Source organism: Oncorhynchus kisutch, linkage group LG5, assembly GCF_002021735.2.
Source record: "Oncorhynchus kisutch isolate 150728-3 linkage group LG5, Okis_V2, whole genome shotgun sequence".
In the NCBI taxonomy this organism is placed as follows: domain Eukaryota; kingdom Metazoa; phylum Chordata; class Actinopteri; order Salmoniformes; family Salmonidae; genus Oncorhynchus; species Oncorhynchus kisutch.
The window spans coordinates 33,924,783-33,937,995 of NC_034178.2; the positions used below are offsets into that span (position 1 = coordinate 33,924,783).

The following is a 13,213-nucleotide window of genomic DNA, read 5'->3' on the forward strand; positions in this document are numbered from 1 at the left end:
AAGAGACGTTTTGTTTTTTGCTGAGTATTTGAGAAGGACAGTCCTAGTGTTTGTAGAGTGAGCTGATCCTTCTTGAAACTGTCATCATTGGCCAGTGGAATGAGATAGCCATGTTTATGGAAGTTAACTCAATGTACCATAATCTCTTTTTGAAATAGCAAAATATCAGGGGCATTATCTTGTGAATTTATAAGCAAAGCCCTGCTCTATACCTTACATGTCATGAACAAAAATGTGATTCCGCATTCTATAGGTTCTCCACATGAAGGCATGCTACCTAACAGTACACTGCTTCAATCAATTCATCATGCGCCTGAGAAAATGGGCACCCCACTTTGCAGGCAGCTGGTCACTCGCTGCTTGACAGTTCCATTCAGTTTGTTCTACCTATCTAGCTAGCTAAATTAAGTGACAAGGGTGCGTTCTGAGCCCGCTCCTGTCCTCCCTGTTCACCCACGACTGCATGGCCATGCACGCCTCCAACTCAATCATCAAGTTTGCGGATGACACTACAGTAGTAGGCTTGATTACCAAAAACGACGAGACGGCCTACAAGGAGGAGGTGAGATCCCTCGGAGTGTGGTGTCAGGAAAATAATCTCACATTCAACGTCAACAAAACAAAGGAGATGATTGTGGACTTCAGGAAACAGCAGAGGGACCACCCCCCTATCCACATCGACGGGACAGTCGTGGAGAGGGTAGTAAGTTTTAAGTTCCTCGGCGTACACATCACGGACAAACTGAATTGGTCCACCCACACAGACAGCGTTGTGAAGAAGGCGCAGCAGCGCCTCTTCAACCTCAGGAGGCTGAAGAAATTTGGCTTGTCACCAAAAGCACTCACAAACATTTACAGATGCACAATCGAGAGCATCCTGTCGGGCTGTATCACCGCGTGGTACGGCAACTGCTCGGCCCACAACCGCAAGGCTCTCCAGAGGGTGAGGTCTGCACAACGCATCACTGGGGGCAAACTACCTGCCCTTTAGGACACCTACACCACCCGATGTCACAGCAAGGCCATAAAGATCATCAAGGACAACAACCACCCGAGCCACTGCCTGTTCACACCGCTATCATCCAGAAGGAGAGGTCAGTACAGGTGCATTAAAGCTGGGACCGAGAGACTGAAAAACAGCTTATATCTCAAGGCCATCAGACTGTTAAACAGCCACCACTAACATTGAGTGGCTGCTGCCAACATAGTGACTCAACTCCAGCTCACTTTAATAATGGAAATTGATGTAAAAAATGTATCACTAGCCACTTTAAACAATGCCACTTAATTTAATGTTTACATACCCTACATTACTCATCTCATATGTATATGTATATACTGTACTGTGTGTCATCTACTGCATCTTGCCCTACATAACTCATCTCATATGTATATGTATATACTGTACTGTATATCATCTACTGCATCTTGCCATCTTTATGTAATACATGTATCACTTGCCACTTTAAACTATGCCACTTTTATGTTTACATACCCTACATTACTCATCTCATATGTATATACTGTACTCGATACTATCTACTGCATCTTGCCTATGCCGTTCTGTTCCATCACTCATTCATATATCTGTATGTACATATTCTTTATCATTTTACACGTGTGTGTATAAGGTAGTAGTTGTGGAATTGTTAGGTTAGATTACTCATTGGTTATTACTGCATTGTCGGAACTAGAAGCACAAGCATTTCGCTACGCTCGCATTAACATCTGCTAACCATGTGTATGTGACAAATAAAATTTGATTTGATTTGATTTAAAGAAATAACTGAACTTTAGTTTAGCGAAAATATACAAAACATTTAAAGACCGCTAGGTATAGGCCTACTGATGTTGTTTTTTAAGTCTGATGATCTACAGGTGTCCAAACAAATGTGGAAAGATGAAAGTCTGATTCAGCAGATACCATTAGTTAGCTAGCTAGCTGTACCAGTTTTAGCTGGCTAGCTAGTTTTTTTCACTGCACTTGCAGGCTCAGTAAGATTATATTGAAGCCAGTCACTTAATAAAATTGGGAAAAAGTCTATTTCCAAAGTACAGTTGTTCCTGGAGTGCTTAAGAACTTTTGAAGCTGTCATTTCTCCAAAACACGAAATAAACGCCTGTTAAGCAGCAGTTTGTTTCCTGCCGTACTAGCTCTGGGCCTGGTTTCCCGATAGCTATGGGCGAGTGTTTGAAATCAAATGTATTTATAAAGCCCTTTTTACATCAGCAGGTGTCATAAAGTGCTTAAACAGACACCCAGCCTAAAACCCCAAAAAGCAAGCAATGCAGAGGAATGCTAGGAAAAACTCCCTAGAAAGGCAGGAGCTTAGGAAGAAACCTAGAGAGGAACCAGGCTCTGAGGGGTGGCCAGTCCTTTTCTAACTGTGCCGGGTGGAGACCAGGTTGACTGTGGACAGCCAGGAATCATCAGGCCAATTAGTCCTGAGGCATGGTCCTAGAGCTCAGGTCCTGAGGGAGGGCAGGGAGAGAGGGAGAATTAGAGGGAGCATACTTAAATTCACACAGGACACCAGATAAAACAGGAGAATTATACCAGATATAATAGACTGACCCTAGCCCCCTGCACATAGACTATTGCAGCATAGATATTGGAGTTTGGGGGGGGGGGGGGGGGGGGCGGCATGGTTTCCCCGTCCAACTATACCCCTGGACAGGGCCTACCAGGCAGGATATAACCCCACCCACTTTGCCAAAGCACCGTCCCCACACCACTAGAGGGACATCAACAGACCACCAACTTACTACCCTGAGACAAGGTGGAGTATAGCCCACAAACATCTCCGACACCGCATGAACCAGAGGGGGCGCAAAACCGGACAGGAAGATCACGTCAGTGACTCAACCCATTCAATTGACGCACACCTCCTAGGGACAGCATGGAAGAGCACTAGTGAGCACTAGTAAGCCAGTGACTCAGCCCGGCCAGGCAGAGACTGCAAGGGCGGTTTGTTGCTCCAGTGCCTTGTCCTTCACCTTCGCACTCCTGGGCCAGACTACACTTAATCATTGGACCTACTGAAGAGATGAGTCTTCAGTAAAGACTTTACGAAGATGGAAAAAAGCTGCCCTTGAAGTATTCATGATATGTTCGTCAAAAGAGAGATCAGGGTCCAGAGTAATGCAGAGGTCCTTCACAGTTTTATTTGAGACGACTGTACAACCATCAAGATTAATTGTCAGATCCAACAGCAGATTTCTTTGTTTCTTGGGACCTAGAACTAGCATCTCTGTTTTGTTTGAGTTTAAAAGTCAAAACATTTGTCGCCATCCACTTCCTTATGTCTGAAACACATGCTTTCAGAGTAGGCAATGTTGACATTGTGCTTCCGAATGACATCACCAAGAGGTAGAATATATATATAGTGAAAACAATATCGGTTCTAAAACGGAACCTTGAGGAACAACGAAACGTACAAATTAAATCAAATTTTACTGGTCACATACACATGGTCACATACACATGGTTAGCAGATGTTAATGCGAGTGTAGCGAAATGCGAAATGAGTTTAATTCATCACTGCTGAAGTGAAAGCCATCCTCTCTTGGGGAATGCCGATTTTTACTTAGTTTTGCGACAGTATCGAAAAATTAATTCTCCTCAATTAGGTTGGAAAAATAGGCTGATCGAGCAGCATTGAGGGCTCTTTAATATTGTACGGTACTGACTTTACAAGCTATTTTATGGTTCTGTCTTTCTGGAAACATGGTATTTTCTGTATACCAGGGAGCTCATTTCTTGTGACAAATATTTCTTGTTTTTAGGGGTGAGACTGCATCTAGGGTATTACGAAAGGTTAAATGTAGATCCCCAATTAGGTGGTAACCGATTTTTATACTCTGATGTCCTTGGGTAGGTGGAGGGGGTCTGGAAGGACATCTAGGAATCTTTTGGTTGTCCGAGAATTTATAGCGCGGCTTTTGATGATCCTTGGTTGGGGTCTGATCAGATTATATGTTGCGATTGGAAATGTAATAAGATGGTGGTCCGATAGTCCAGGATTATGAGGAAAACATTTAGATCCACAATACTTGTTACACAGGACCTTAATTAGATCTAGGGTATGACTGTGGCAATGCGTGGGTCTGGAGACATGTTGGACAAATGATGACCAAAATAAACTGAGCCGAAAGCCTTTCGGAGTGGGTCTGTGGACTTTTCCATGTGGATATTGAAGTCACCAAAAATGTGAATATTATCTGCCATGACTACAAGGTCCAATAGGAATTCAAGGAACTCAATGACGAATGCTGTATACGGCTCAGGAGGCCCGTAAACAGTAACTATGGATATCAATATCCCTATACTTACTTTCTACATTTGCCAGTTTTAGCCAGCACCCTCTTCAGATTAGCCTTTACGTCTGTAGCCCTGCCCCCTGGTAAACAGTGTTTGATCGCTGGATTATTATTTTTAAATCTAATATTGCGGGTAATGGAGTAGCCAATGACGAGGATTTTAAATTTGCTTAATGTGGATAACCTGTTTAAAAGTTTATGTTGTCTGAACTAGCGACACCGGTTAAGCATGCCGACAGCATTTCTTACCAGAAGCCTTGAAAAAATTGTCCAGCTGCAAGGACTTTGCGGGTCGGGGGGGGGGATTTATACTACTACCTGTCCTTTGTGGTGACAAATGCTGTTTCATCCTTTCCTACACTTAAATTGCCCTTGCATATGAAGCTGGGCTTGCAACTTGTCTGTCCTCACCATGAGGCAATAGCTCTCCTGTAGATTATGAGTACAGACTGAAATTAGACGGCATAGAGTTAATGTTACTACTTATCTTTTCGGCTGGTGGAGATCCTGTAGAAACATGTCCAGATAAAGCGTCCTGGGTGGAAAAAGTAGGGAAAAAATTATAAAGGTTCTAAAAATTAATTTAGCCTTAAAATGATTTTGAGAAACTGGGCCCAGAACAAAAATTCAGCCAACATTGAATGCATGAAGTGAATACTGTGCTGGTAGTGAACTACTTTGTTAAAGGCAATGTCAGAAGTTCCTTCTGGAACTGAAGATCTAGTGTATTGTGGGCATCTATTGCAAATTTCGGTTCCAGAGTTATTGGGATTCCTGAGAAATTACTCTGAGATTGGTCAGTAATGGATATGGATGTAGAACAATGGAGCTCTTGTGCGGTTCTGAAAGTCCTATCAGCCATGGCTACAGATCCCCCTGCACAGTGAGATGATAGCATTCTCTCGCAGTGTTTTACAGGCTTTGCATTTGAATTATAGCAGAGTCTATTGAGGGCAATTCAAGCGATGACCTCAAGTGATGACATGACCAAGTGCAATGGCATCAGCATGTTTCAACCTTATTTGCCTAAGTTTCCTCATGGGGCTTGGGGCAAGGTTGGTTTGCGATGGCACAGTGTACTCGTCTTCACCCCACCTCTCCAGCCTCTCACAGGCCTCATCACTCCTCCAGGTAGCCACAGCAACAGGACTGAGACTCCATGCAAGACTCCGTGTGCCTGAGCACTGAACAGAGGGAAAGTGTACCTGGCTAAATCCTAAGATCCCTGTTGAGTATTAATAGACCTGTTAAGCTATTTAAAAGGACTGGTTTCCATGGAGCTTTAACCCAGCGTTTTAAACCTCACTTCTTCCTCTCTGATGTGGGATTGGTACATTGCAACAGTAATTGCTTGGGTGACATGTCTGACACTTAGGTATGTTTCTCTAGGAAATATTATCCGCTGCTAGGACAACTCATTCATGTCAGTGATAGACTGTCTCTGATTGTATTCATACCCTTCTCAGAGAGCTGTGATAACATGGATGAAAGGAGAAGGTGATGGTATTTGAAGAATGTCACCTGTTGACCCTTTTATCATTGGATCATCACAGTCTGGCAGAGTATGCTGTATTTAATGTGACTGTGACAATTCTGTACTAAGTATTATATATAGTAGTATATTATTTGTTTTATTATTTTTGTACAGTGGGCCTGCTGTGTAAACTTCCATTTATTTGATCTAAAGCAGCATTGTTTAAGCATTTCAGTGGCCTGTTTTATGTTGATTCCTGTCTGTTCCTCAATGTTTGCACTGTGGGTTGTGTCATACTGTACCCTGCCATTTCCTGCACAGTTTGCCAACTGTTGTTAAAAAAAGAAAAAAAACACAACCCTTCCTTCGTACTGTGTGTCATTTGCTTACACTCCTCCCAATTCTGTCCTCCTATCCTAATTCCCCTAACATGGTCTTCTTCAGTCCATAAACCCACTTCCTCTCCCTCGCTCATTTACCTAACCCTCTCTCCTATTGTCCCTGGCTCTCTTCTCTTCACCTCCTCCTGTGCTTATCCATCCCGCTCTTCCCTCTCCCCCACCATGCATCCCCATGACAGCTAATCCCTGTACTGTGGCGTTCGTTGGACAAGTTTTGTGGTGGCGCTTGGCGCTCACTGGAACGGCAATTTTATACACCTGTCACAGATAATCAGGTCCCCCATTTTGCCTTGCCGGTAGCCAGCCTCGGGGACTGGAGGAGGAACTAGGGTTTTCTGTCAGGACTCACCATCATCATGTTGTATTGATTTAGAGATATTCATGTTGTTATACTGACAACCAATTACTCCTCCATGCTCTTTTGGTAAATATTCCCACCACTTTATTCATCATGCACTCAATGTTATGGATTTGATGATAAATCAGCACATCTTTTCTCTGACTCTCCTTCTCTGTTCTTCTTTCCAGACTGCCTTTTCAAGCTGTGCCCCATGAACAGGTACTCTGCACAGAAACAGTTCTGGAAGGCAGCAAAACCAGGGGGAAACAGCACCACTGACACAGTACTACTGAACAAACTCCACGTGAGTACCCTCATCCCACTGGTTTATATTAATTGTTCTCTAACACAACTGCTTCCCATTCTGCTTTCTGCTTCTGCATGTGTTGCCGTGTTGTTGAGGTCGAGAAAATCATTACAAGTGAGACACTCTCCACTTTTATTACACGCCATAAAGCCAGATCGGTATTTCATAAAGTACTGCATCTTATTCTTAATGTGATAACATGCGTCTTGGTGAGAGGTGTAGGAGTCAGGCGCAGGAGAGCAGGGATGTCTGAGAAGCGTGTTTTAATAATATAGTCCACCAATACAAACGGCACAGAAAAAAATCCCAAAACTACGCTCTCGAATACTCGTGCAAACACACGGAGGAACAAACACAGTTCCGACACTTTACATACACGTGCGTAATAGCGAAAAAACAACAAACATCAAATACACTCGAGCGCAATACACACAAGTCTAATCCTGCACGAATTACGGCAGGTGCCCTATATACCAACAGAAATCAAAGCAATTGAAAACCAGGTGTGAAAAGGAACACAGACAAAACAACCAGAAAAAGAAAAAGGGATCGGTAGCGGCTAGTAGACCGGCGACGCCGAGCGCCGAGCGCCGCCCGAACAGGGAGAGGAGTTACCTTCGGTAGAAGTCGTGACAGTACCCCCCCCTGACGCGCGGCTCCCGCAGCGCGACGACGCCGGCCTCGAGGACGACCCGGAGGACGAGGCGCAGGGCGATCCGGATGGAGGCGGTGAAACTCCCTTAGCATAGGTGGATCCAGTACGTCCTCCACCGGCACCCAGCATCTCTCCTCCGGACCGTACCCCTCCCAGTCCACGAGGTACTGAAGACCCCCCACCCGACGCCTCGAGTCCAGTATGGACCGAACTGCATACGCCGGTGCCCCCCCGATGTCCAGGGGGGGCGGAGGGACCTCCCGCACCTCATCTTCTTGAAGCGGACCAGCCACCACCGGCCTGAGGAGAGACACATGAAACGAGGGGTTAATACGGTAATACGGGGGGAGCTGTAACCTATAACACACCTCGTTTATTCTCCTCAGGACTTTGAATGGCCCCACAAACCGCGGACCCAGCTTCCGGCAGGGCAGGTGGAGGGGCAGGTTTCGGGTCGAGAGCCAGACCCGGTCCCCCGGTGTGTACACCGGGGCCTCGCTGCGATGGCGGTCGGCACTGGCCTTCTGCCGCCCTTCGGCCCGTTTAAGGTACCCGTGGGCGGCCTCCCAGGTTTCCCTTGAGCGTTTCACCCAATCGTCCACCGCAGGAGCCTCGGTCTGGCTCTGATGCCATGGTACCAGGACCGGCTGATAGCCCAACACACATTGGAAGGGCGACAGGTTCGTAGAGGAGTGGGGGAGTGAGTTCTGGGCCATCTCCGCCCAGGGGATGTACTTCGCCCACTCCCCTGGCCGGTCCTGGCAATACGACCGCAGAAACCTACCCACATCCTGGTTCACTCTTTCCACCTGCCCATTACTCTCGGGGTGAAACCCAGAGGTCAGGCTGACCGAGACCCCCAAACGTTCCATGAACGCCTTCCACACCCTGGACGTGAACTGGGGACCCCGATCAGAAACAATATCCTCAGGCACCCCGTAGTGCCGGAAGACGTGAGTAAACAGGGCCTCCACCGTCTGTAGGGCCGTAGGGAGACCGGGCAAAGGGAGGAGACGACAGGACTTAGAAAACCGATCCACAACGACCAGGATCGTGGTGTTGCCCTGTGACGGTGGCAGATCGGTCAAGAAGTCAACCGACAGGTGTGACCAAGGCCGCTGTGGAACGGGAAGGGGTTGTAACTTCCCTCTGGGCAGGTGCCTAGGAGCCTTGCACTGAGCGCACACTGAGCAGGAGGACACATAAACCCTCACGTCCTTGGCTAAAGTGGGCCACCAGTACTTCCCACTAAGACATCGCACCGTCCTCCCAATCCCCGGGTGACCAGAGGAGGGGGATGTGTGAGCCCACCAAATTAACCTGTCTCTAACCTCCAGCGGAACATACACCCGTCCCGCTGGACACTGTGGAGGAGTGGGCTCAACACGCGATGCTCGCTCAATGTCTGCGTCCACCTCCCACCTTACAGGTGCCACTAGACAAGAAGCCGGGAGGATGGGCGCAGGGTCAATGGCCCGCTCCTCTGTATCATATAGTCGGGACAGTGCGTCTGCCTTAGTGTTCTGGGAGCCTGGTCTATAGGAGATGGTAAACCTAAATCGGGTGAAAAACATGGCCCACCTTGCCTGACGAGGGTTCAGTCTCCTCGCTGCCCGAATGTACTCTAGATTACGGTGGTCAGTCCAGATGAGGAAAGGGTGCTGGGCCCCCTCAAGCCAATGTCTCCACACCTTCAGGGCTCTGACAACAGCTAGCAGCTCCCGATCCCCCACGTCATAGTTCCGCTCCGCCGGGCTGAGCTTCCGAGAAAAGAAAGCACAGGGGCGGAGCTTCGGTGGCGCACCCGAGCGCTGGGAGAGCACGGCTCCAACCCCAGCCTCGGATGCGTCCACCTCCACTATAAATGCCAAAGAGGGGTCCGGATGCGCTAGCACGGGAGCAGAGGTAAAAAGAGCCTTCAGGCGACCAAAAGCCCTGTCCGCCTCAGCCGACCACCCCAGACGCGTCGGCCCCCCCTTCAACAGTGACGTAATGGGCGCTGCCACCTGCCCAAAACCCCGGATAAACCTCCGGTAGTAGTTGGCAAACCCTAAGAACCGCTGCACCTCCTTTACCGTCGTTGGAGTCGGCCAATTACTCACGGCTGCAATGCGGTCATCCTCCATCACCAACCCCGATGTGGAAATGCGATATCCAAGGAAGGAGACGGCCTGTTGGAAGAACGAGCATTTCTCAGCCTTGACGTACAGGTCATGCTCCAACAGTCGCCCAAGTACCCTGCGCACCAGAGACACATGCGCGGCCCGTGTAGCGGAATAGACCAGAATATCATCGATGTAAACCACCACACCCTCACCGTGCAGATCCCTGAGAATCTCATCCACAAAAGATTGGAAGACTGCTGGAGCATTCTTCAACCCGTACGGCATGACGAGGTACTCATAATGGCCGGATGTGGTACTAAACGCTTTCTTCCACTCATCTCCCTTCCGGATACGCACCAAGTTATATGCACTCCTGAGATCCAGTTTTGTGAAAAACCGTGCTCCGTGAAATGACTCAATCGCCGTGGCAATGAGAGGTAGCGGGTAACTATACCCCACCGTGATGGAATTTAGACCTCTATAGTCAATGCACGGACGCAGACCACCCTCCTTCTTCTTCACAAAAAATAAACTCGAGGAGGCAGGTGAGATGGAGGGCTGAATGAACCCCTGCCCCAGAGATTCCGATATGTATGTCTCCATAGCCACCGTCTCCTCCTGTGACAGGGGATACACGTGACTCCTGGGAAGTGCAGCGCCTACCAGGAGATTTATCGCACAATCCCCTCGTCGATGAGGTGGTAATTGGGTCGCCTTCTTTTTACAGAAGGCGATAGCCAAATCGGCATATTCTGAGGGAATGTGCACGGTGGAGACTTGGTCTGGACTCTCCACCGTTGTAGCACCGATGGAACCTCCTACACACCTGCCTGAGCACTCCTCCGACCACCCCTGTAGAGCCCTCTGTTGCCACGAAATCCTGGGGTTGTGACGGGCCAACCAGGGGATCCCCAACACCACTGGAAACGCAGGAGAATCAATGAGGAAGAGCCTAATTCTCTCCTCATGACCCTCCTGCGTAACCATACCCAGTGGAGCCGTGGCCTCCCTGACTAGCCCTGACCCTAATGGTCGGCTATCTAAGGCGTGCACTGGGAAGGGTTTGTCCAGCTGAACAAGGGGAATCCCTAACCTGTTCGCTAAACCGCGGTCAATAAAATTCCCCGCCGCGCCTGAATCTACTAGCGCCTTATGCCGGGACAGAGCAGAAAATTCAGGAAAAACAATCCATACATACATGTGACCAACAGGGGGCTCTGGGTGAGCCTGGTGCCGACTCACCTGAGGTGTCCGGGCAGTGCTCGGCCTGGCGTCTCGACTCCCGGGGGGACCCCCCCAGCACCGGTCAGCAGTGTGCCCTCTGCGACCACAGCTGGCACAGGAAAGGCCCCCTCCTCCGGTCGCCCTTGCTGAAGCACCTCCTAGCTCCATGGGTGTTGGAGTGGTGGAGCTGGGAGATGGAACTGACAGAGCCCGATCTGGACGTCCGCGGGTCGCCAGCAAGTTGTCCAACCGAATGGACATGTCGATCAATTGGTCCAAGGACAAGGTAGTGTCTCTACAGGCCAGCTCCCTACGGACGTCCTCACACAAACTACACCTATAGTGATCGATCAAGGCCCTGTCGTTCCATCCCGCGCCAGCGGCCAAGGTCCGGAACTCTAGAGCAAAGTCCTGAGCACTCCTCCTCTCCTGCCTCAGATGGAACAGCCGTTCACCCGCCGCTCGACCCTCAGGTGGGTGATCAAACACGGCCCGAAAGCGGCGGGTGAACTCTGGGTAGTGGTCCCTCGCCGAATCAGGATCGTTCCATACCGCGTTGGCCCACTCCAGGGCTTTACCTGCGAGGCAGGAGACGAGGGCGTTCACACTCTCACCCCCCGAAGGAGCCGGACGAACAGTCGCCAGGTATAGGTCCATCTGGAGTAAGAAGCCCTGGCACCCGGCCGCCGTCCCATCATACTCCCTCGGGAGGGCGAGTCGAATTCCACTGTGCTCAGGCAATGAAGGAGAGGGTAGTGGTGCAGGTTGGGGTGTAGCTGATAACGGTGTGGGAAGGCCACCTCTCTCCCATCTCTCCATCGTCGCCATCACCTGATCCATGGCGCTCCCCAGTCGGTGTAACACTGCCGTGTGGTGTTGAACTCGCTCCTCCACGGACCCTGGAAGTGCGTCCGCTCCTGCTGACTCCATAATTATATTGGTGCAGGATTCTGTGATAACATGCGTCTTGGTGAGAGGTGTAGGAGTCAGGCGCAGGAGAGCAGGGATGTCTGAGAAGCGTGTTTTAATAATATAGTCCACCAATACAAACGGCACAGAAAAAAATCCCAAAACTACGCTCTCGAATACTCGTGCAAACACACGGAGGAACAAACACAGTTCCGACACTTTACATACACGTGCGTAATAGCGAAAAAACAACAAACACACTCGAGCGCAATACACACAAGTCTAATCCTGCACGAATTACGGCAGGTAACAGGTGCCCTATATACCAACAGAAATCAAAGCAATTGAAAACCAGGTGTGAAAAGGAACACAGACAAAACAACCAGAAAAAGAAAAAGGGATCGGTAGCGGCTAGTAGACCGGCGACGCCGAGCGCCGAGCGCCGCCCGAACAGGGAGAGGAGTTACCTTCGGTAGAAGTCGTGACACTTAATGTGTTTTTGGAGCACTAAATCTAAAGGCATGGACAGACCGGTAGGATTGTCGAGCGTCTCTGGCCCAAGAGTACTTCGCACCTCTGAACAGAGTACTGTCCGTAATTTGCATACCAAGTGCAAACCGATTCTACATGTAGAAACAAGTGAAAATGACGGCAATCACCAACGGTGGGTGGTCCCATTTAAACACACAGCGTAGACAGCAAGCGAATGAACAGCGAACATCCGGCCCCGAACTGTGCAGACCAACAATCGGTCTGTTGAGTTTTCTCTTTCGTTTGTGGCTATTGTATTGTCTGACATAATATTTTATCCCTATGTTTCAGCATGCTGCTGATCTGGAGAAGAAACAGAATGAATCTGAGAACCGAAAGCTGCTAGGAACTGTAATCCAATACGGAAATGTCATTCAGGTATGACCAGGAAGAGCTTACTCTTACGTAACGTGGTAACAAGGAGATTGAGTTTGGTATAGCCATACCGTGACAGTGTCATTAAGGTTAGTGAAGAGCCTGGAGCAGAAAGGCAATACAGCTCCTCCATTAATGCAGACAATTATCATCCAGGCCTTATCATCCTCTGCATATTTGACCAGTGAAAGTTTACGACACAGAAGTGAGATTATCAGGTCACAGGGAAACCGGTCTAATGGACCACTAGAAGTAGATGTGCTCTATAGTAGGGGAGAGTGGGTTAAGTTGAGGACCCATACAGAAAACCAGTAATTTGATCAAATATTTAGGAAGAGGTCGTAATTTTGTGGAGTCTGTGAAGGAAGAAACCACATGGAAAAAGTGGAAAGCAAGTTTGGTCCCAAAAATGTATTTTCACCAAGTCAAATTAATGCATTGTGTTAGAGGTTTAACGATTCTTGTATCTAATCCAAAGTAGATATTTATTTATATTTTCTATTCATCAGTTGGGGTCTCTATAAGCTTCAGTATAAGTTCCTAAACCTAGCATGGAAGTGTATCGTTGTAGC

The 13,213-nt window shown here is 48.5% G+C and overlaps 1 protein-coding gene across 10 annotated transcripts in view; it reads left to right on the forward strand.

The window, feature by feature from the left end:
• itpr1b (inositol 1,4,5-trisphosphate receptor, type 1b) overlaps positions 1-13,213 on the forward strand; it is a 148,130-nt gene that overhangs the window by 23,050 nt on the left and 111,867 nt on the right. For all 10 annotated transcript variants that reach the window (XM_031824920.1, XM_031824914.1, XM_031824917.1 and 7 more), the window contains exons 4-5: positions 6,724-6,839; positions 12,558-12,644. In XM_031824920.1, the coding sequence (XP_031680780.1) occupies positions 6,724-6,839; positions 12,558-12,644 (203 nt within the window). The remainder of the gene's footprint in view (positions 1-6,723; positions 6,840-12,557; positions 12,645-13,213) is intronic.